The 25,071-nt window shown below is 39.0% G+C and overlaps 1 protein-coding gene across 2 annotated transcripts in view; it reads left to right on the top strand.

Annotated features, from left to right (window-relative positions):
• The first annotated feature begins 6,078 nt into the window (after positions 1-6,078).
• Positions 6,079-25,071, top strand: part of GLRB (glycine receptor beta) — a 51,895-nt gene continuing 32,902 nt past the window's right edge. For both annotated transcript variants that reach the window (XM_068681063.1, XM_068681064.1), the window contains exons 1-4: positions 6,079-6,238; positions 7,175-7,328; positions 18,664-18,770; positions 21,187-21,254. In XM_068681063.1, the coding sequence (XP_068537164.1) occupies positions 7,207-7,328; positions 18,664-18,770; positions 21,187-21,254 (297 nt within the window). In that variant the 5' untranslated portion in view covers positions 6,079-6,238; positions 7,175-7,206. The remainder of the gene's footprint in view (positions 6,239-7,174; positions 7,329-18,663; positions 18,771-21,186; positions 21,255-25,071) is intronic.

Here is a 25,071-nt window from a genome sequence, read left to right on the forward strand (position 1 = left end):
GATTGCTCCAACTACTAATTTTCTCCAACATTCCCTATTCTTGAAAAATATCCCTTTAAATAGGGTCTCACATACCTACATTTGTGCCTTAGGGATTGTTCTTCTTGCTGAGTGTATTCATTCTCCAGTACTTGTGATAATGGTTCTTCTCAAGTCTTCATTTCACTCCTTACCCAGAGAATCTGGTAAGGAGTCTGGTATCATCAGGGCATTGAGGTTTTCTGAAAGAAAACCAAACCAACCAACCAACCAATCAAACAAACAAACAAACAAAAACAAACGAAAAAAACACAGATCTTTAATTTCAGAGTAAATTTAACAGTGACTTTCAGGATCTACTAAGGCAGATCCTTTTATCTGCACAGATTCTTCACCCTGGTGTTGTGTGAATATAGACATTCGCCTAGAAACTGCATTTATTGTAATGATGTCCCTTTTATGAATTCCTAAATCTGGAAGAGGAAAGAGATCCTGAAGTTATAATTGATTAGATGATTGAATATGATTGAATATGATTGAATAGATGTAGAGAATACCATCTTTCCAGACTAAGAATCAAACTATGCCTTTATAAGGAGGTTTTGCTGAAGCAGCTATCTGAAAGGGGAAAAAAAGTATTTTTTTAGGTGGCAGATACGTGATGAATTTTGGGGCTCTAGTCCAGTTTGGAGTCAGAGCCTGGGACAAGCACCATTCCTTCTAAGACAGTGAGCATCTTGTGGATTGTAAGAAATTTGCCCTGCAGGCCTTTGGCACCATATGTCTAGCAGGTAGCTGACAGCTGTTCACACAGTGCAAATCAAGAAGAATTTAAGTAAGGAGCAGTACAGTAAAGCACATCAGCAGTGTGATTTAGGCAGAATGCATGCACTGTGGTGGCTGAAAAGGAAATGTTAACATGACGTTGTAGGATGCTCAGTTCTGTCCTCAGGAACATCTACATTTCGTCAGCCAGAAGGGATCCTAAGTCATACTTAAAACTCTTATTAGCTGGAATTGCCTGGACTTGCACAACCAGGCATCTGTCTCTTCTCTTCTTTCGATACTGTAAGTCGAGAAAATAAAGACAGGCATTTAATCCCATGTAGCACATTGCATGCTATAAGTGCCTTTAGAAAGTGTTTATGTTGCAGAAAGTATATAACATTGTTGAATGACATTTCAATAATAACTGTCTTCCTGTTCAAAATTCTCTTCAATGTGTAGCTATATTCTTCTGCTCATTTATACAGACATAGGTGCAGTACAGTTATTCATGAGGCATGCAGTTCATGCCTGTAGCATGTTGATAACAATTACTACTCATGCATTAACTCTTCACAAGTCATTTATGTCTACCATTTATGCATGAACAAACACTGACTCTAAGAGCTTTAAAGCTGACAGGCTAATCCTTTTCCCCACTGACTTGTATCTCAATTCTTAAATGATGGTATAATCCATGAGAGAAATGAAGTTGGCACTAAGTGCGTTCAGCCAATTAATTACACAGTTATACAATTCTATTGAAAAATGTGAGTGTGGATGCATACAAACTGGCATTTTTGGAGTTATTAATGGTTTCACACAAGATTGGTGTATCAATCTTTCTAAGTTTTCTAAAAGATTACCTTGCATGTAGAAAATGAGTCTGAATCATTTTAAAGAGAGGTTTAGCTGGTCTTTTAACACTTCTATGATTGTGTAAAATATTTTTTTAAGGTACTGTGGTTGCTGTAATGTATAATGAGAGTTTAAAGTTACTTCAATGTCACTTGTAAAATATTCCAACAAAAGGAGAGGTGAAAAACACACTTTTTTTTTGACAGTTATTACATTTCTCAGACTGATGAAGCTGTTTTAGGAACACACAGAACTTAGCATAGCAATATAATTAGTACTAGGCCCCAGATTTATTTGCATAACAACAGGAACTATAAACTTAATCACTTTGGAGATGGTTTATTATGTTGAAACCTCTCTACAATTTTTTATCCACTGATAAGAGTAATGAAAATCTTATTAGCTTCAGTGACCTAGGATTAAACTTTAATCTCTTTAGTGATAACACCACAGAACCATGGAATCAACGACTACTCACCTACACCTCCCCGTCTGGAAACTCCGCGCGATACATGGCTGTTTGTATGCTACTTCACCTCTGCTTTTCTTATGGAACAATCTTTTCGGTGATTACAGGAAATGTACCCTGTTCTTTCTTTATGTTTTATCTCAGCTTTGGGGTCACTGTAAAGGTACATACATTTTTATCAATAACAGAGTGGGGGAAAAATCTTGAAGTCATATACACAGTTTAGCAGTGCTTTTCTTGTGGAGATCTGTCAGTAAAAGCAGTTACATAGGACATTTAAGTAATACAATGATCATGCCTTCAAGGAACATATGTTTTGGGCATCTTATATGACCTGATTTTATACATACTCACAACAACAATAAGACATGTAGCTGCTTCCCGTAAAGTACAAGCATCAAGTATGATTGTGTCCGATATAATCAATATATGCTATTTATCCATTAACCACAGAAAGCCTATTATACACCAGGCTTCTTACATTTGCCAGCATGTTTGAAGGTGCATGTTTCTAACTGCAGTCTCATTCAACTTAAATAAATGAGACTCTTCAGAGCACATACATCTCTCTCTAAAGTCTTCATTTTAGAGCCTCCACCAAAGCACAGCAGTTTGAACTTGCCAGCATTCAGATCCCCCCTGTATGAATCATTGGTCATACTCAGTACCTGTAACAGAGAGAGATGAGGGACTGGAACATGAAGGAGGACAGATTATGATGTTCTTCATCTGCTTGTTCATCTGTTTGTCAGTTTGTTCAGTGCTGGGTTTGTTACTTGATGTTTTTGTAATTCAAGATGGAATTAAAATCACCAATCTTTTCAGAATGAGGAAAATCACAGATTTCATAGATCTGATCATTGGTACCAGAAGGAAAACCTTTTATGTTCATATTTTGTCTCTATTTCTTATGAAATGAGTATATACACCTCTTAACAACAGTAGAAAAAGAAACAAGAAAAAAAAGCTTCTAGCATCCTTTTGAATTCTGCCTTTCTTAGGAGCCCTGTAAAGGAGCACCTTCTGGGTGATCACCACAGTCACCAAGATTTGACAGGTTGAAATGAAAACACCTGTAATTGGAAAGGCTGCAGAACATGAAGTCCTTTTTAAAATAGTATTTTCTAACTGTATTAAATAAATGCATCTTTTGCGACCCTTGAAACTAATAAAACTTGATTTCCAATCCATGTGGTTCTTGTGGCTGACTGGCTTTTAAACTAAATTAATCTGAAAGCTGCAGCATGGGTTCTTCTGTTGTTAGAAATTTAAAAATACATACTTTTCTGAAAAAAATCCTGATAAAGACTTTAATAAAATTTTGTCTATTTGACACTAGAAGTTCTTCGGTCATAACTTCTTCTTTGGTAAAGCAAATACTTTATGAATGAATATATTTGTGTTTAAAGAATTTATACAAACTCTCTCTCAGGCAGATTTTCTGATGTCTACCAATCACTCCTGCCAGTCTGCTTTCTTCCTCCTTTTATTCCTTCTGCAGAGGCACTAACTGAATCTCTCTTCTCAGCAAGCTGTCTTTACAAAACATTCAGGACTTAGTATCTCTGAGTTTTTAGCTTTTTTATTTTTTTTTAATGTGATATCAATCTGTTGAAAAAAAAAGGATTGCAACAAACCATTTGAAATATGCATGCATACAGAGTATGACTTCACAAAACTCATTACCTTAAGAAAGCAGACTAAAAAGAACAGTAAAGCCAAAGAAATTCTCTCTTATACAACTGTGAAATATTTTCTGAGTGACTGAACAGCAGACTGATGGATTTTCATGTCTCCATGTTCCACTACTGCAAACTAAAGTCAAGACAAATATCCCTGGGCTGATCACTAGGTGAGGTCTTGCTATATTCTGCCTGTGTTTTACAACTGTTTTTGACTGATCGGGATAATGCCAAAGATCAGGAATTCCTGGGGATTATTCCTGAATCAGAGAAATGTGCACAAGTATTCCCAACAGTTGATACAGCAGCAGCTGTGTGCAGAAGATAGCCAAGTACACCCCTGTGCTCTGGTAATACAATGAACGCAGAGAGTTGGCTTTTCCCTTACACATTCATTAACTAGTAAAACTTCTGCTTACTTTTTAAATTTCTCTTTAATAGGATCTCTGAAATACAAAACGCCACCAAAAACAATCCACAGAACCTGGCCCATTATTCATGATCAATTGGCTCCCTGGCCCCAGGAGCAGGAGTTTTTTTCCCCACTACTTCCTATATGGACACTGTGAAGCCAGCCAGCACTGCGATACAGCACCCGAACAAACACAGACTGTCCTTCTAAATCCTGCATGCATGAAAGCGCTGGCTTCTCCTGGCAGGTGTTGTGCGAGGCGGTGGAGCGAACAGTGTGATTATCCTGGCCCTGCTGGCTTGCCAAGAAGGTGCTGCTAGGTAAATAAGCTGTGACCTTGGCCAGATTTGTACTGGGGGAAGATGGGAGAAGAGGCTTCTTCCCACAGACCCTTCCCTATCAGCACTCCTCTGATAGCTGGCAGCTAATTTATTCAGGTGCATTTAAAAAATCAAGAGCTACTGAAATATTTCTTGCAATATTTGCTATTATTTGTGAAGTGTCGGACATGTAAAGATATTACACAGATATCATACTGAAGCATCTCCTTTATCTAGTCTGTGTCACATGTTTCTCACTTTTATTAGCTTTGGAAAGATATTAGCCATGTGATCTTATTTTCTGTGACTCCAGGGGGTGGATAATACTTATGTCTATTTCATGATTTGTCCTGCTGATGTACCACAAATACTCATCCATCCTTAGGTATCTTTGCTGATGGCTGCAACTGGGTGCACTTGCAAATACCAGCAGAATTGCAGAAAGCCCAGAGGCAGTTACATACTTTGAGTACAAAAGGAGGTAAAAAGCACCCAGGCTCTATGGCTGCAAGATGCAGAGTGCAGAAAGAAGTGCTTGTTGTGGCTGCAGTAGTGCTCATAGTGATTTGCTGCTGCTGCCGCTACACCTTTCTGTAAATGCTTGTTCTGCTCTTCTGTGCTCATGCTTTCTTAACATAAACTGGGGCCAATCTGTTCTCAGATCAAGCCTATCTCTTAATTTTCATGGCCCTATCTTCAGCAACACAACAGAAATGCAGAAAAATGGAAACAGCAACCAACAGGCAGCTGCTGTATACATGTATGGCTGTGTATGTACACCATTTGGCAACACATTTGGAAGGTCATGGGAGTATTATCAGAGAGTGTAAGTCAGTTAGGATAGGAACATTACTCAGAAGGTGCAGCTGAGGGTCCCTGGCATTGGGTATTACTGAATCTATGCACTTCTTGCTGCCTGCCATGGCCTAACTCACCAGGTCATTTTCCCCTTTTCCATTTGCTAAATTTGTGCTTTTCTCCACTTTTTGTTCTTATATTCCAGCTTAAGTGGTGCTTCATAGCAGCATGATAAGGATTACAGGACGCTGCAGAAAGCATCCACTGATGCATCACACTTCATTTCCATTCCTGTTCTGAAGAATATGAAGTGGTTTTTATACATCTCCAGGTCCTGCTGCTCTTTTATTTTTGTGCAGACCGAAGCTCTGGCTGTCTATGGGGAATCACAGATTCATTAAGGTTGGAAAAGACCTCCAGAATCATCTGGTCCAACCATCCCCCTACCACCAGTATCACCCACTAGACCATGTCCCTAAGCACCACGCCCAACCTTTCCTTGAGCACCCCCAGGGACGGTGACTCCACCACCTCCCTGGGCAACCCGTCCCAGTGCCTGACTGCTCTTTCTGAGCAGAAATGTCTCCTCATTTCCAACCCAAACCTCCCCTGGTGCAACATGAGGCCATTCCCTCTGGTCCTATCACTAGCTATCTGTGAGAAGAGGCCGACCCGCAGCTCCCCACAGCTTCCTTTCAGGTAGCTGCAGAGAGCAACAAGGCCTCCCCTGAGCCTCCTGTCCCCAGACCGAACAACCCCAGTGCCCGGTGCGGCGGGGCCGAGCCGTGCCCGAGCCGTGCTGTGCGGCGCGGCCCCGCACATGCTCACTGGGCGCCGAGGCAGGGCCGGAGGCAGGGCTCGCTGCCAGCCGCCGCTCCTGCGCTCCGCCCCGCGCCCGCATCGGGAGGCCCCGCTCGGCTCTGCCCGGCTCTGCCCGGCTCGGCTCGGCTCGGCGGTGAGCGCTGGGCCCCGTCAGCACCTCGGCCAGCGCCGGGCCGCTGCGGCGGGGGAGGCTCCGGGGGGCGAGGGAGCGGGGAGGGGGCGGCGGGACCCCGCCGGCTGGGGCCGGGCACGGGGCGCTGCCTGCGGGCGGCGCGGGGAGAGGGGCTGGCGTCCTCCGGGGGGCGGCTGGGAAGGGGAATGCGGCTGGCGCTGAGGGAGCCCCCAGGTGCCCCTGGCCTAAGGAAGGGGCCTGGGGATGCCCGTGGGAAAGGCGTGGAAGGAGCCCGGGGGTGGTGGTGGTCGGGGGCTGGGGGGGCAGCGGCCCCTGGGGCATCACCAGGTGGGACTGGGTGCAGTGGGGCAGTGCCCAAGGCTCCGGGCTGTGCCCAGAAGCCGCCTTTGCAGATCCCATTAAGTGCTGATGCCGCATCTACAGTCCGTGCAAAGTAGTCATCTATGGGTAATTTCATCCATGAAATTAAATTTGCAACCCTTTCTCATAACCGGCGTTGAAATTGTTGCTGTTTGAGGTGTGCAGAGGTCAAGAGGCCTCTCAGTTCTCTACCTTCTCAAAGGCTGGTTGGCCACCTTTAATGGAGCCAATAGATGGTACTTTGGTGAGGAATTCTCTTCCACATTTCTGGGGATTTTGAGTTAGGCAGCCTTTGAAGGTCATCACATCACATTTATGTCTTCAATACACTGGACTCGCACTTATAATCTGTTCCTCACTGTGATTCTCCTAACTTTGGGAAGCTCCTTGACGCTCACAAAATTACCTAAAGTGGTTTCGTATCAGATTTACACCTCAACAGACTTTCCTGTGTCAAACTGAATTTCTAAAACAAAACGTTTACTTTTTGTACATACATGTATATGTTTCCATTTGCTGTTTAACCTACTATGTTAACCCTACTAACATAAACCTCTTTCTTTTCCCTTGCCATAGACCGAAGGTTTCTTTGAAGCTTAACCTTCAAGATGAAGTTCTTACTAGCGGTTTTCTTTTTGGTCTCGTTCTCCTTATGGATGGAGGAAGTATATTCCAAAGAGAAGTCTTCAAAGAAAGGAAAGGGGAAAAAGAAGCAATACCTTTGCCCATCGTACGTTCCGTGTTTCTTTTGCATTCTTGCATGATTGTGATCCTGACATATATTTAAGACAGGACATTGCATGGGAATTGAAGTGGAAGGTGGTGCTTTCCATTAAAAGAGGGATTTTGGGGGTGGAAGTGAGACGAGGGCTTAACCAGTGACATAGCAAAGTTCTGTCAACCAGTCTGTTTCTTCTGCAACAGGTCCTTTGTTTCAATGAAAAGAGAAATCTAAGCAATAGTAAACAGATTCTTAACAATGAATAAAAATATCTGGGGGAGATTCCAATGCAGTATCTTCTATCTATGGGCACAGAGTAACGTATTTCTGTAATGTTATGCTGTCTAGCATCATGTTGCAAGTATACTATCTTACTGAGTTTCAGTTTCTGGTTAGCTTAGTTCTGTAAAAGAGGGCTTGTTCTACTCACATTCTTATTACATGCTGAATAGAACTAATATCTTAGCATCTTCCATCAGTGATTTACAGTACTGTATTGTTTCTGGAGGTGGATAGATTGTTGGTATAAAAAGGCCCTTATGGTGCAATCTCTCTGTAAAAATACAGAAACTAAAACTAATCACTGCTTGATGATTGCCCAACTGAATAGAGACCATGTTCAGGACACCCATTATTGCTTCACACTAAATAGAATTTCTCTTTCTGACACCCACCACGTTTTGTGTTGATCCATAGGACAATGCAAAAGTTTTATTTGGAGAGTCTTTTTTGTCATTTCCATGGCCATCATTTGTCATCTTTTTAGTGTTATTGTATAAATATCTGAAGAAAAGATGGATGGAATATAATGATTTATGAATAGATGTAGAAAAGCAATGTGCCTTAAATGATGAAGTGGCTCAGACAGGTTTAAAACACATATCTTCAGAGACCATAAAAGAAGAAGACTGGAAGTTGAGACTGGCTAGCTAACATTTAAAAGACTTTTTGCAAGGAAAAGAAAAAAAATAATGGAATAACCAGAATGAAGCACTGTTTAAATGATACTTTTAAAAGTCCCACTCTTTTTAAGTATCAACAGTGATGTTTATTTATAACATTGAATTTTAGAAAGTTTCTACATGCAGTGAGCGTTCTCATTATTTATTATACTGGCCCTAAAAAATGAGACATGCCTTTGTATTTGAAAACATTAAGATACAAGTTTCTAATGTGATTGTGACTCATTTGAAATGCCCCATATTCATTCTGTCTCCTTTATGAAGTTACATTGAGCTCTGTATGGAGCTTTCAGTGTGAGCTACTATAAGGACTTCTGGCAAGGAGAGAAACGCCATGGTTCCAAGACAGACATGAGCACTGAAGTCCTTAGAAAGGAAATTCCACAGCTGGGAGCAGAGTCCAGATCTGCCGTGGTCTCAGCGAAGCAGCCCGCATTTTCCTCATTTGGGACTTGATCTTAATTAGAGTTCCAAACATTGATGGCATTTTATCTTGAGAAGTGTTGTTTTGTGTTTGTTTTTTCTTCAACACAGTATTTCCTGGTATTCTGTTCTTCTTGATACCAGTTAATATTACAAGCAATAAATATGACATCATTTGTCACCTCTATACTTGGTGAATAAGTGCTGTAATTTTCTAGGTGAAGTTTTTACATTCCAGCCAGTAGAAGCTTTCTGTGAAAACCCTAGTGTGATCCCGTGTTTGTTTGACATACCGCGTGTGCCGTGCTGCTAGTTAGAATTAATTGCCATAGCACTGAGCTCTATCATTTTCTGAATAGCGAACAAGTTGTTGGTGTCTCACTTGGCTGAAGTTCACAGCTTGAGACAGTCACTTGTGGTAGCGGAGCTGCAGGATCACTGGGCTTGTGGCTGGCAGCTAGACAGCCTCTGAGGTGAACAAGCAATCCGAGTGAGCTCTGTCATGCTCGCATAACTCAGGCTGCTGAGGACAAACTTTCAACCATCAACATGTTTTTATAGCCTTTCACAAAACTTCTGTAGTTGATGACACTATACCTTGTAAAAGGGGAAGCCTACTCTTAATGTTTTCTTTCCTGTGCAAAAAAAAAAAAAAAAAAAAAAAAAGATTAATATTTCTTTAGAAACAAACCAAAACGCAATGCAGTGGAGTGGGAATTAAGTGACAATGTGAGGGTTGATCAAAATTAGTCTCAGAGAAAGTGGCTGAATGAAAAATTCACTTGTAAAGCACAGGGGAATTCTTCTGAAAGAAAGCATTTTATCTTTTTCAAGAAGGTTTATAGGATTTTATGTCATTTATAAGATTGAATGGTACAAATTCCTAATGAAAACATACAAAAGTTAAAACCTTAATCTACCTTTAATTTTCTTTGGTTACTAGTGCCGTACAGCTTAAAGCTTTATTGTAGAATACATTGTCGCTTGTTTCCTTACAACATCTGAAAAGTTAAATTCTACCTCCGCAAGAAAATAAAAAACACTGTTAATTACATAAAGAACAAACTTTACAAATTTTATAATGGCATTAAAATATATGCAAATAATTTCCTAGGAAAGATTTATGCTGAGCCTAATAATACTGCTTAGGTTCTTTAGTTTGACATTCAGAAATGGATGGTGTTAGGACTGGTTTGGCTTTTGGACTTTAGCATGAATTTGTATGAAGAATGAGCACACCTGAATTTTTATGCATATCAAGCACACAAGCTTTTAGCTAAGTATACCCCTCTGGCATGAAATTAACTGTAACAGAAAAAGCTGAAACCAAACTGATTAAAAAACCCATAAAAAGTTCATTATTGTCTCATAAACAGATATGTACTTCCTTCAATTAGGAAAATTCTATCTTGTATCTGGGAGCAAAACCTCGTACTTGTGATTATTCATAATGCATCTCTGTGTATTCTGTGACAGTGGCTTGATAGGCCATCTGATTTTCATTTATTTCTGAAACTGTTTCTCCCAGCTTTTTTTATTGAGGTGTTCCAAGAAGCTGATGCTTAATCACTTGTTCTTATCGTGATTTAAGGCTTCCTCAGACAGATGTAAAATTTCACATCTTAAATTTAGATCATTTTCTTTCTTACCTCAGGCTTTCCTAGTGGAACAGAGAGTAGTTATGTCTTATGCCTGAATGTTTGTTGATTAAGAAACAAATTGATATATTGGACCTATAAGCCCACAACAGGGAGTTTTGCAGCATAAGTCTGGGAAGCTGGTTGCCACAGATGCGTTGTGCAATAAAATATGAAGCTTTAATGTAACAAAACTCTTGCCTTTTGTCTGCATGGAAAACATCTTTAAAAAAAAAAAGAAAGCAAACAAGAAAGAGACAGGTCTACCTCTTCAAGAAAATCCTTTAACAGGGTTACAGTATTCTCTTTACAAAGCTTATTTTGAAATTCACTATACTGAATGCAGATGACCTTGATGAATTTAGCCACTTGATCTGTTTGTTGGTTTTAGACCATCCATCAGCCATGTTACCACTGTTATTGGAGTGACCAACCAGGTCACTCCAGGTTGTTGTGCTTCTGCAGTGATCTACGAGTCCCTGGGGCATGGAAAATGTGAGCAGTGAAGCCTCATTGCAGGTTCTGGTGAAATAGCGTTTGAAGTTTAAGGCCTGGAAGAGAATATGGAATGGGTAGTTGTTTCTAAGTACTACAGCTCTTTATCAGAGTGTGTCACATAGGTTAAGCACAAGAATGACTGCTTTGCATGTTTCTTGTAAATGTGAATTCAGCTTATTTGAATGTTTCAGGCAGTTTGAACAGATAAAAATGAGCATTTTGTTTAAACAGTTGCCCCAGGCCCAGCCAGCTTTTTGAATAGGTACGTATTATTTGCCTTCTAGTACTGTCATTATTTTGCAAAAGTTGCCAGATGGCAGAGGAAGTTTAAGAAGATACTTCATTTTAGTCATGGTGAGCGCTAATGTTGAGGATAAAATACATAGACAGACATGTTTGGGATGGAAGATGTGGTCAAAACAGATTTTGTCTAATGCTATTACTTTTCCCTAGCGTAACTTTCTCATAATTCCTCATAATACCTGTTTCTGGTAAACATGTTGGACACGCAGCTGTGACTTTTTTCTAAGAGCACTGCTGAAAGAATGTTTTTCCTTTTGTTATGTCATAATAAATACTTCAGTTATTTTACAGTGTTCCAGCTGCTGCTGTTATCCCACGGTCCTTGGCAAGCCAGAAGTTCTCTCCTCAAAGCCACTTGCAAGATCTCTAGACAAATTAAATTATAAGGAAAGGCAAGCTTGCTATGACTGTTAGAGAAAGCAAAGAGACGTGTGTGTCAAATAGCAGCTAACAAAATCAGTTACAACTGTGCTCACAATCCCAACTATCCCTGTTAATTACAGTTTTAGTATGACTCGGCTGTTCACCTGCACGCTGTTAATTGCCAATGATCCCACAGGGAGTCTAATGCTGAGAGCATAGCACTGATCACTGAATCTCACTCCTTTCTCTTGATCTTAAGCCTGCTTTTAAATAACATCCCTCCCCACTGGTGTGCATTTTCCCACGTGGGGATTTATATACACGTAGATGATTAAATAAATACTGTATGTTATCTACAGAGCCTTTTTTTTACCCACAGAGCAGGAGTACAAATCGTGTTTTGGCTTGTGTTCAATAAAGCATATCAGCTACTTCAGAAACTGCAAAATGGCCCTCGAAGCCCTCCAGAAAACATGGCTTGTGCCATCTGCCAGGGCAGAAGTTTAGAAAAGTCACAAATGCCAAGGTTCAATAAACAGCCGATTTTAAAATATAACAACAAAAGACAGTGGAACTGGAGAAAAAGCCTTTGATGTGTTCAAAGCATAGAACTGTATGAAGGTCTGTCCTATACATTTCTCTTGCTTAACTGCTGGCTTGTGCCAAGCTTTTCCCATAAAGACTAAAGCAAGTTCAAAGTCTTATATCTTGGATCCTCTCCACCTTCCTGTGGACAAGGACTGTTTTTCTCACCACGTGCCTGGGTATACATGGCCTCTCTATCTGTAGTGTGTAATCATCCCCCAAATGTAAATGGTGGGAAAGTGGAATCGACTCTGTTGTCATTCCTGCCATGTAGAAGACATTGTTGATGGTTTGTGAATGTCTTCACTTGTAGATGTGATGGTAGGTTTGATATACTTTGTGGGGGAAGATGGAAGAAAGTTGAAACAACAGCCTGAATTTAGTTGTGGAGGCAGTTATATTTCACAGTCATTCTGAAGATAAAGACATTGCAGAGCTCAGGTCTGGTTCCTGTAAAAATTCTTTTGCCCCATAGCGACAGAAAGTGGTCAATGGTTTAATTATTCCATAGCATGTAACTCTCATGGAAAGCCATGATCCCAGACAGACAGGGCCACATTCCAGGAGGTCTGGGAATTTGTATTCAGAGTGGATAAGCATGCTGGGGAGTAAAAGATAAAGCTGTATAAGCAAAACGTAAGTTATCTTGTAAAACAGTAATTAACTATGGTAAGTTGGTTCGCTTTCAGTAATTCTTCCTCTCAAGCGAGCAGTGTTCGCTCCATTCTGAACACTGTAGTGATGAGACAATACAACTGTGCAGAAGAGTTACAGACTTGAGCACTCTAATTCATGTATGGCCTACAGACTGAGAAAAAATGTGGATCAGCAGGTTAAATTCCTTCCCCTGAGCCTAAGTGCGAGGAAAACCTTAAGACTACATTTTGTTCCCAGCGCCACCAAATGAATCTTTGAAAGACAAATTCCAAAAATGTCACTCCATTTATGCTTTCTAACCAAGATGGTGCTCTTATCAAGATCTATGTCCTGTTCGTCTCAGTGTTTATTTAGAAAAGAGATAGGGACATTGGGACTGAGGTGGAGAAATGTCTGTAGTTCTGGTTATCATATGCCAATGATATTTCATGCATGCTTGTGATGCCAGCACACAGCAGAACAGCATTTCTGTGGAAAAGTCACTTGGGTGGTGACTTCAGTAGGACGCAGAGGTCCCTAAGCAGGGAGCAAACAAGCACCATTCACTTGCCATGAGCAGTTTGAGTCTGGTTGGATGAAGTACTGTACTAACCTGGTTTTGTGGGTTTTGGGGCCGTGGCCTCTGGTGGGCAGATGAATAGTCTTGCTTTCTCAAGCTTACAGAAAAATAACAAGGAATGCCATAAACACTCCTCAATGTGTCCAATATTGAATGTGAAACCAAAGCTGACCTTAGAGGGTTCTGCTAGTCAAGGACTGAAGTAGTGGCCCTAGCTGAACTATTCATATCACCCAGCTTCAGGAATCTTGCTAGCATGCCCATTGCGACCTATTCTCTTTGGGCTTTCTACCACAGCAGATGAAAGAGGAGTCATTTTATTCAGTCTGCCCCAGCAGGGTTTATGTTTTGTATTGCACTATGAAGGAACCTTTCTTTTTGTTCAGCATACTGGATTACTTCCAAATGCAGGGACTGAAGTTACGCACCTAAATTTAAGTGTTTAGCTGTCAACTGCATTTTGTGAGCATGCATAAAAAGTTATTGAGATTTCTGTAGTTTTAATGTAATTTGAATGACATCACTTTGCATTGGAGGCATCATAATTATTCTCCCTCGTAATAGAGATTTCAGGTGCTACAGTTTGAAAATGTGGCTGTTAAGCATGCTTGAGATCATAGAGATTGCTCACAGGAATTATATAGTATATCTTTGATTTGTATTAACCTGTTTTTGTGCTTTGAGTTACTGCACTCAGAAAATCAAATGCCTTCAAATCAGAACACTGATAGGTATCAAGGAAGTAGTACATGCAGTGTATGGCAAGATGACAGGTACTGTGTTTCCCAAAACTTATTCTTATCATTCCCTGATATCTACTGCCACGTTATGTGACTAAAGTGTCAGTTTCCATCACATAAATTAGATAAACTGTACTAAAACCTCTTGTTTTGGCATTATGTAGGACATTTTGCTGGAGATCACAGGGTGAGTTGGAATATATGTATTTTTATCTGTCAGACAGTAATCTATGCAAAGGCAAAGCTTGATGCTAGGTTATCCAAGCTATGAGTTCTAAGTAAATGCTGACAATAGAAAAAGCATGCAGCATGTTTGGATTGCAGTATATTATAAGATGGGATGTGAATTAGCTTGCCTCTGATATGTGCCTGTTTTTTCCCTGATTGCCATGCCATAAGTAAAAAATATAGTAATGTGCTTTTCTAAAATGAGAGATTCTTCAGCATAGTGGCATATTAAGAACAGGGATCAGGGCAATAGGTGAATTAAAACAACAGCAGTGAAGGTTTCCATCCTCACTTGTGTAGAATAAATGTGTTGATATTCTTTTTTCCAGCCATCTTCATGTGGCACTGTCTGTGATAAGGACTCCTTGTAACTTCAGTGAGCTCTGGGAGGCTAGATGTCATGATAACCCAACGGAGAGAGACATAATGTCTTCTGACACATTTGCTTGACACAAATATAAAGAAGTTATTATATCAGTTTCAACCAGGAGTATGCCTCTTCTTTGCATGCATATCTACTTATCAAAACTTCTGGATTTTGATTAAGGAATTATGAAGATAATTATCTATTGACATTAATTTAAAATGTTAATCGTGTTCTCCAAGGGCTGCAATAAAATGTGTGCAGCTGCAGTGGAGGAAAGACGAGATGGACACCTCCCTGTGTATCTCATGCAATGCAGTACTTAAAGTCATTCTTTTATTCGTCAGCGATACCAGAAGTAGACTGGAGAGAGGCCAGTCATATCCCACTGAGATGTCGTGCTGACAGACTAAGTGTATTTTGTTTTCTTTCTGGCTTTAGAGAGCACTGTTCATAAAGTGAGAATACTGATTGCTCTCTCCTTTCTTGCAGAAAATGAGAAGACATTGTGCTTTATTTACTTTTTTCCCCCACAAAAAAAAAAAAAATGTGGTTTAGGCAAAATTTTGATAAGGCAATTTCTAGCTTTACTATTACTTTCTTTTAAATTCCTCTTATAACAACTGTGAGACTTCAGTTGCATTACCCTTTGCTTGTTATGTACTGTGTCTTGACTAGAACTGATAAATTACTTTGAAAAATATTGCTGCATTGCTACATTTCCATTTCCTAATGCTTTCCAGCAGCTACACATGCATTCCTCGCAGGTTGAAATAAATGTATTAAAATTGCTACATGTGCTGCAACTAGTGGAAATTTAAGGGGAACCTTTGGCTCATTATCAGCTTCTCATATGAAAATTCTAGGTCAGATAAGGAAAGGTGGTAAGTAACTTTTAAAGTTGGTGTGAGTGGTGTTTTGTGGGAACTAGCCTTTAGAAAACTGAAGTACTGCTTCTTTTGGGAAGGAAGGTTTGAGCTCCAATTCTTTTTCTGTCGTGTAGCCTACACATCAATTCAAAGCTCACTGTTCCAGAATGGCCAGGTAGGCAGGGGTGGTAGTGGCTTTAGATGGGTATCTCAATGGCTTGAATCATCTCAGCCAGTTACTCCATGCTCCCAGCCCACCCTGTTCAGCGTTTAGTTCTTCTGCTAATTTATCACTCTGCAAGCGGCATAATGTCTGAGCTTACCAGAAGCTATGCTTATGTTTTATTGATTTCCAAGTGAAATTTTGATCAGCAGGGCTCTCTGAAGGAAATCCAGTCCTTGTGAAGATGTTTAGTAGCACAAGTGCTACTCAGTGATGGTAGTTCAATTACAGCATACTGTGAAGGACTGCAGTGAAAATACACCCAGTACTCAGCAAAGCCTTTTTCCATTCCACCACTTTGTTCAAAGTCACTGTTAAAAAACTAGTGATTACTGACTCTAGGCTTCTTCTCCCAGCTCAGAGTAGCCAATGCTGTTGTACTTCACTTGGTTCCTAAAGTGAGGAAAAATGTGTGCACATGACACAACTTCAAAACACTACCCAAGGACTTGCAGTAAATGTGATCATGATGCTCTTCACCAGAAAGCAGTGCTGCCACGTTTCTTCCTCACAGCAGTGGCTTCCCCCACTGCAGTAAATGTCCATTTTATGACCTTTGAGGAAACAACCTGAGCACATATTTGTATTAACATCCTTCTGCAGTGCAACACAGACCTCACAAAATTACAGCTTTATTCCTTTTACTTAAAGAGACAAATAAACCTGTCAGAATGCCATCTGTGTTTGGCTTTCTATCGCTGTTTAATGCTCATTTTTTAATTTCTTTTTCTTCTTATTATTATTTTGGATTTGTTTGCAAATACATTCTGCAAGCATCTGTATTTAATTTTTGTCAAGTTGTCCCATGTGGTTCAGATCATCACTATTTAATGACTATTACCGTTATTACTATTTAATGAACTTCTTTGAACAATCCATAAGAGAAATATAAAACAAATTGGGTTTTAAGTTCGTTCATTTGTTGTTGTTTGGTTTTTTTTTGATATTTCACTAATATTGGGTATATATGAAGCCTATTGCTTGTGTTACAGAGAATACAATAAATAAAATTTGAGTAGCCACCTGATGTGGATGTGTTAGGTGTTAAGATGTGTGACTTGCAAGGAAGCAGTGCCATGAACCTTTTTGTGTCAGAGAGAGTGCACAGAATGTTGGCCTTCCTTTTTCTACAGTAAAATGAACATTCTTTTCAACCCTGTTTCTGCTACAAAATGGAAAATAATCTTAATATTTAAATTTGTGTTTTTCTGTTGAATTATTGGCAACTGCGAGAAAAGCATACAAAGCTGGTGAATGATGTTTCTGTAGTAGCCTCTTCATTGGTCAAGGTCAACACTGCAAACTGAAAACAAACCTCAAAGTGACAGAAGTAAATCATCTCTTTTACATATATGTACTTAATGCTTCAAATCTGAGTCAAATATAAAAAGCCTAGGAAAATTATTGGAAGGTGAAATTATCAATTATTTATCAAATAATTTATGAATTATTTGAAGAAATGAGAAACCATCTTGGTATTTAATTTCCCTGATATTAAATTATCAGAGTTTTATAGTACACAGTAAGGACATACTAGTGGAAGTTAAGACACTGCGAAAAGGAAAAAGTTCCTTGTTTTAGTGTTTCAGAAATTAATTAATTATTTAATGATTTTTTTTTCTAGTAGTCAATAAGAATGATGCTGAACAGAAGCTACTGGAAATAGACATCTTAAAATCAGGATGTATTTTATTAAAAAAAAAAAAAAGGCCAAAAGCCTTTTGGAGAGTTAATATTATCTTCAATAAATGTTTGAATAATGCAGAAGTCCCAGGGGACATGAAGGAAAGTGAAGGATGAGATGAAAACTAGCAGTGAGCCAAAACGCGATAAAGAATCACCCATAGATCTGTCAAGCTGACATTGATATGAGATATGAGAAACAATAATGCAAAAGAAGAATTAAGCAGGGTAGGTGGGGTAATAGAGACAACAACAGCTGATACTAGTTAAGGAAAATATTTAGAAATTTAACTGGATCATTTTTTTAAATAAATTTGTACATTTGCTTGCCGGAGGCAATAGTGTTGATATATATGACATGCCTCTGTAGGGTGTTTGTCTTATTTTTACATGGCATCCTGATTATTAAGACATAAAGACTGAGGGTTATCAGAGTATTCAGAAAATGGAGGGAAAGATGAATATGAGACAGAGTTCAAAATTGAAAATCATCACTGAACAGGTTCTATAGACAGTACAGAAATTCATTTACAGGACATCATCAGACTGCCAGGTCCTTAAAGTGCATGGGGTGGGGACCGTGCACCCTTTCTCTTGCTTTTTATTCCTCTCACTTTCATGTTACTCTTGTACCCATATTGACCTGTCACAGGTTCTTTTTAATTTTCATGATGGCTTTAATTTAACACCCAAGACAATTACATCAAGATAAATGGAAATATTTTGAAGTGTCTTGAAAAAAACAGAGTGCAAGGCCTTGTTTTCCGTAACAAACCCCCAGTTAGTACTTACCAATAAGACTATGCAAGGGCTGCAGCTCAGTGGACTAGCTGCCTCTGACATTTGGAAGCAAGAGGCTGCCAAAAGGCGCTCCGTGTTTTGTCACCTAAGTGCCTGTCAGTTTTCTTGTGTTCCTAATCTGACAGTCACTAAAAATAGTTAAGCTGCCTGTTTTCTCCTAATGAAGAAATCATTTCCCTCTGGATATGTATTAAGAGGGAAGGGAGCAATTAGTGAACTTCTTACTTATTTGACAGGATTTATTTTTTTATCTATTGACTTTATTGAGTTTACAGTTAGAGTATGTGGGAGAACTGTCGTGTTTGTTACAGCTTCTTGAGAAATACTAAAGCATCTCAAAGAACGACTATCCAGTATGGAACCTTCAAATGTTTGTTTGTGAAATGACTTAACTTCAAGCACGTAGCTGTTTCTGTCTAAATAGTAATGAATACACTTCTTTTTTACAGCCAGCAATCAGCTGAAGACCTTGCAAGGGTACCTGCTAATTCTACAAGCAATATCTTGAATAGGCTATTGCTCAGTTATGATCCCAGGATAAGACCAAATTTCAAAGGTTTGTCAGATAATTTTTGCCTTTTTATTTAACTTTTGGGATTTAACTTCTGCTCTTTTCACACATAGAAAGTTTATATGATATTAAGATGATATTCACAGTCTATGTTTCTTTTTAAGAATGATGGAAATTTCCCTACCGTGTGAAAGTATAGGAGATATCTACCCTTTGGGGCTGAAAGATAATATATCAGGACGTCATGATCATAATAGTGTCTGATGCTTTTGTTATTATTATGCTTGCATTTTTGTAAAAGATTTTTTTGAAGTTGAATTAGGTTTTGTAGAACAAGTTTTTAAAATATCTTTTTATCCCTACATTTTAATTTGGCTTAAATAGTATCTCTGTTTTACAGTATTTTAAAACACTAAACTTCTCTATAAAGGTTCTTTAAGATGACTTTATAAAATTTGGGATCAGCAATAACACTGATGCAAATCATGCGGAACATATCTTTAAAGATATGTTAATAATACAGCTTGCATATATGAGATTTCAAATAGGTAATGATTTTAAACATATTCTGTGATTTTGAAATACCTTTCTTGTAGGCAACTGTTGTAGGAATCTTCCATGTAGGCAAATGTGATTTCCTTTCATGTACAAAAAAGACTGGAATACATATGCTCTGGAAAACCTCTAGTAATCATACAACTGTGAATCACACTTTCCAGGAGTTAGATTATTTCCCTGCTGGAAAAAAAACATAGAAATTTTATTACATTACAGATACTGTAGTTTACATAAATCAGTTCTTTCTTTTTAAAAATTATACATGATTATACATATGTTAAGAGATACTGTAACACACATATCAATATATTGAGAAATTGTGAAATCTATAACCTTTGTTGTGTTTTTGAAGAAACCAGTTTCAGATGCTCTATTTAACTAAGTTTTATAAATTAATTAAACCCGATTCTCAGCATGTTTCTTCTTATTCTCTGTAGAATCATATTTATTTGATTTCAGCACTGAACATTGTCACAAAAAATAAATGTCCAGCCTCTGTTATACCTGTTCTTCAGCATGATAAGCTAGTTATAGCAAAGCATATTGCAGATTGATTTATACTTTTGATATCCCTGGTGGCAGTCTGTTAAGAATCAAGACTGAAGAAAAAGGGAGGAGATGTAATGCTAGCTCACAGGGAGCTGGAAAAAAAAAAAAAAAAAAAACACATTTTCTGACAAGTGATTTGCCCATGTTAAAACGTTCCTCATGCATGACTGATTTTCTTGGACTGCACTTCCTATTTAGATCTGATAGAGATGGAACACTCCTGGCTACCGGTGGCACAGTGGGTGTACCGTCACAAACATCAGGAACTAAATGATTATGTTTATTGTGTAACTGAAAGAGCTACACTTCACTGACAGGATTTAACGAAACAAACAGGTTCACTTTTTCAGTGAAATTCACTTTTTTTCAAGTGAAATTTTATTATAGCAATTTTCTGGTAAACAGAAAGAATTACTTGTAACAGTGTAAATGAGGTTAGATGCATGCATCTGATGTGTGTACTGACACTCTCAACATACAGGTGCTAAATAAAACTAGTGGACCATAATTAGTTCCCAAAACCATCAGGCCACTTCCCTCTGCTTCATGATAACCCGCTGTTAACACCAGATAAATGACTGCCTATCAGTTCCCGCGGGGTGACAGAGGGCACATGTAGCAGCTGTCACACCATCCCTCTTGAGCTACAGGAATCCTGGCTGTGGAAAAGAGAAAAAAATCCAGTCCATCTTGATATCTTCACAGCTGCTGGCTTCTCAAAATTTTTCTTGGCAAACTGGTAATCATTGTAAAATGGAGCAGCTTTCTGACTCTCTCTTGCTTGGTAGCTAGGAAAGCTGCATGAAACAATTTTTATCTCCCCGTATGCACACTTGTGCATTTATGCACTTGACTTGTGCAAAGTAGTATCCTCTTACAATGTAAGTAAATGTGTCATCATAAATCATGTGCAGGTAATTTAGGATGATAGATCATCATCATGACTTTGGCAGTTAAATGTGTTTGCTGGTAGAAATGTGAATTACTTCTATTCATTGTACTGCATGTAAAAGTAATACTGGATGGGGCATTCTGTGATAGCTGAAAATCATGGAATTTGAAAATGATTCATATTTATGGGCTATGAAATGCTTTAAGCTTAGCACTCTAGACTGAGATTTGTTTTTATGTTTCCTTATCACTAGGATGAAAATAGTTCTCATGATTTCCATTAACTTTCAGTGGCTACAGATTAACCATAGCTTTTGAAATCAGCACGTATATATTAATTTGAAAATATAAAGCTGTGAAAAATATTCTTATTGTGATAGCAGTACAAAGAAGCCTCAAATGAAGGATAGTGTGCCTTTTCTGGATTGTGCAGCTGACTAGAAATCTCTCCTTTTTTTTAAAGGAATTCCAGTCGATGTTGCAGTAAACATCTTCATTAACAGCTTTGGGTCAATTCAAGAGACAACTATGGTAAGACTGAAATGTAATGAATGGAGCACACATGCAGATTTTCTTATAAAATTAAATTTCAGGGTGAGGATTATGAACTATAAAGTATAAATGATTGTTTTGACTGCACGGACTGAGAAGCGAATTAATTGGGCTAGTGATAGACTGTGCATTACGCTGTGAACGTAAACCTGTTAATCCATTTAGCTCACAGATTGCCATAGCTTTCAGAATCTGATGAACATAAAAAGAAATCTGTGGTTTCTAAGACGCAAGAAAAGAACTTTTTTCCATACTTTGTTCAAAGGAAAAACGCATTTGGAAAGTATGCCTGCCAGTTAATAAATGTGTTGCTCTGTGTATTAATAAAGGAAGTACTTGGACTGTAGATGAGAAGGGAAAGAACATACATGCATAAGTCTCGAGCATATAGGTAGGTTCTTTGTTGGTCTGAGAACTGGAGTAAATCATAGAGGAATACAAGGAGAAGAAAAAAAGGAGCAGACCATCAATGACTGTACTCTTTCTCCTGTTTATTTGCTGTGTGAGAAAAGATAAACTGAAAACAAAAAGATAGACTGAAGCTTCTAAAATAGTTTTCTCAGTTCAAAGTATCTCAACATGCCAATAACAGCACCAAATAATCCACATTGCACTTTTGACTTGTTGTTGTTGTTGTTATATAAAGTAGAATCAATTTCAAAATAAATGTAATTCCAGCAAAGCACTTTCCAGTATTCTGGGACTTAAAGATCTTTTTGTAATGATTTTTCCAACAAATGCTGTCAAAAATATTGCGAAATATACACTCAATTATTGAAGATGTTATGACCTGATCAGGGTTTTTCTTTTGGGTAAGAAAGATGGGAGTGCACCATGTCTTACCAGTATGTGGGAAGCCACAGCCAGCGTGGGTACTGAGACCGGAGAGTCCTGAGGCACTTCCAGACCATCCAGTGTATAAACAGCTGCAGTGATCTGCTGTGTCCAGCATTGAGAAAGTTCCCCAAATCAGGCTGCTTTTTTAATGCCGTGGTTAAGGCTGCATTCCTAGTACCAATGGCAGAGAAGCTATAAGCCATAATATGGCTAATAAATAATAAACCACCTCTTGTTGCACATGGAAGTAAATACCCACTTAAAATTCAGAACCAGTGTACATGATACGCTAATGATGTTTCACTGAGACTGCAGAGTTGCTTAAATTTAAACATATGCAATGGCTGAAGCATTTTTTAGCAGCTTGGACAGAAATTTCTGTTTCTGTGCTAGGAGGGAATAAAGGATTTAGATTTGATTGCAAATGATAGCAAGTCAGCAAATGGCATTAGCAGGAAGTGATATTAAAACAAAGAATGTAAGTTTGCTGAAGATACTTTGAGATTTATTTCCTGAAAACAAAAAGGGGACTGCAGTTTAAAGGAGCAGGGAGGAAGAACAGGAAAGTAGGAGTGAGATACATGTCTAAGATGGCAGGTATATTAGGCCAGATGGCCCTTTCAAGTTTTTTGAATTTATTACATGCTTTAAAAAGTGACTTTTACAGAGGCTTTTTTACAATTCACCCACATCCAAATAGTAACAAAACATGAGTGTAAGGGGTGTGCCTTGACCCCCCAAACTAAGCATCTTCTCCACTGCAATGCATGTATGCCTGCCTGTGAATTCCTGTCTCGTTGCTCACAAATTTACTAGGATGTTCAGCAAGATAAGTCATGCGCTCCTTCATATTTCAGAGCTTCAGACACCAACCTCAACTTAATTTATGCTTTTACTTAGATTTCTATGTCCAGCCCATCATTGTGATATCTAAGCATGTTAATGTGAAGCCCGATTTACTTCTTGGTTCCCTTCATGTGTCAGAGGACATTGTCAGAGGCACTGACAAAAGAGTTAGTTGATTTGTTCTTACATATATCACTTGGGAAGCCTTTTGTCCTGGAGTATAGGATTCTATGGACATACAGGAATTGCTGCTCTCTTGAGCATAGGCTGGTACTTGTCTTCACATGGTCTGGATAATGCACCAGACAGCAACAAGGCCCTCGGTCTTGGAGACAACTGGTACCTCCATAATCACAGAAAAAGTGTTTCCGGTAGCTGAGTACTCAGTTCTATGAAGGACCAGTGGAGCCTCCTGAATTCAGAAAGGAGAGATATTTGCACACAGTAATGGAACTGCTGAAAAAGGTTCCTCCGTGCTGGAGAAGAAGGTAGCTGTCTGCATCTTTACTGTGTCAGGCATTAGTGTGAGTCATGAGGAATATTGATTTCTTGACTGATTCTCTAAAATTATCAGCAGCTACTAAACTGGTTGAAGTGATATCATTACTGATAAAATAAGCTGTGAAATAATACAGTTGTAAGTATTCAGTGAATGATGTATTGTGATTTTTGGCTCTGTAGCCACTTCTGGCTGCGCTAGCTAAATTCAGTTTTTCTGCAAAAATCTGCATGGGGATAAAACATCCTGTTTGACCAAGCTAAAGGCACGTTCTGCACCATATCAGCATTCGTTTTGCTGGGTGATTGAAGGGTGGGGGAAAATAACCATGAGTGCCAGGTGATTGGAAATGAGGTGGTGGGGGTGGTGAAGGACCCAACAAAAAAATGGGTGCAGTGCCTGTTACAAAAGGCCATTAGGTATGCAGATTTCCTTTCAGTTCGGGAGGCTGTTAAAGAAGTGAAGAAGGAGATAACCTTCAGTAAGGTGTAAGATGATCCACTCTCAGACCACTCTCTGAAATAGGCAACTCTATCCATGGAATTAATGTCTGGAACCTCTAACCTGTAAAGAGGCCCCTGCAGTGTTCCTTGTCATCATATCATGGTGGCTGGTTCCTTGCATAATTCAGGAATCCCACAAAGTTTCAGGAATCTCACACAGACACGGCTTCTCTAAAAAATACAGTAACCAGTGATTCAGTCTTTTCACCAACTGTAGCCAGGCCAAAAATCCCAAATGACACGTATTCAAAAATAGCATGTAGTAGAAAACTTTCAAGAGTGTCATTAAACTTATATAAATGATGAAGACTGGGGGCTCTTTGCAGATATTAAGAGAAAATACGATGAACAATAAGAACTTGATGCAACTGATCTTTGACACAAGGACCAGCATTTTTTCTTAGCTTTGTATTTCCTTTTTTTAATCTCATGTAACAATAATGTGTCTCCATCATCTGGGATTGATGAGTACAGCAGACATGGAGAGAAAGGCGCATTCTGCTAAAGATTACATGTTTAGACAGGTTGCACAATCTGTTCCAGCTGAAAACAAGGCAGTCATTGGACAAAAGCCAGTATATTAAAGCAGAGACAGATCAGGAGGCAGAGGTGGGTGCTGAGACAAGAACTTTACTCATTCAGGGTTAAAATGGGAAATAAAAGTGTGGCTAGACTGAGGGCAAGGAAGGCCAGAAACAGTCTTACTGGGACCAGACCTCTGCAGCCTGTCCTCTGTGGGCATGAGTTGTCCGGCAGTAGATCAAACTGATTGTCATTATCAACATCCTTTGACTGGCTAATGACAGGGGAAATGATTTTATGACTTAATGTCACATTCCCTGTTCTGCTCCTTTGATGGGGATCAATTATTTTTTTCTTTCTGTCCTTCTAGTCCCAGAACTATTGGTTTTCTTAGCTATGCAGTTGGCTCATCATCAACAAAAAAGAGAAAAGATGACCTTCTGCTGATGTGGAGTCCACTTAGTTTTAAGAGAGAAGGGAATTTCTCTGTACAAAAGCATCAATAAGCTTGAATCAAGATTAGTGGAGGCATGGCCCAGAAGTCTATATTGCTTTATTCAAACTCCCATGAAGAAAAAGAAGGGGAAAT

Source organism: Anas acuta, chromosome 4 (assembly GCF_963932015.1).
Source record: "Anas acuta chromosome 4, bAnaAcu1.1, whole genome shotgun sequence".
NCBI lineage: Eukaryota > Metazoa > Chordata > Aves > Anseriformes > Anatidae > Anas > Anas acuta.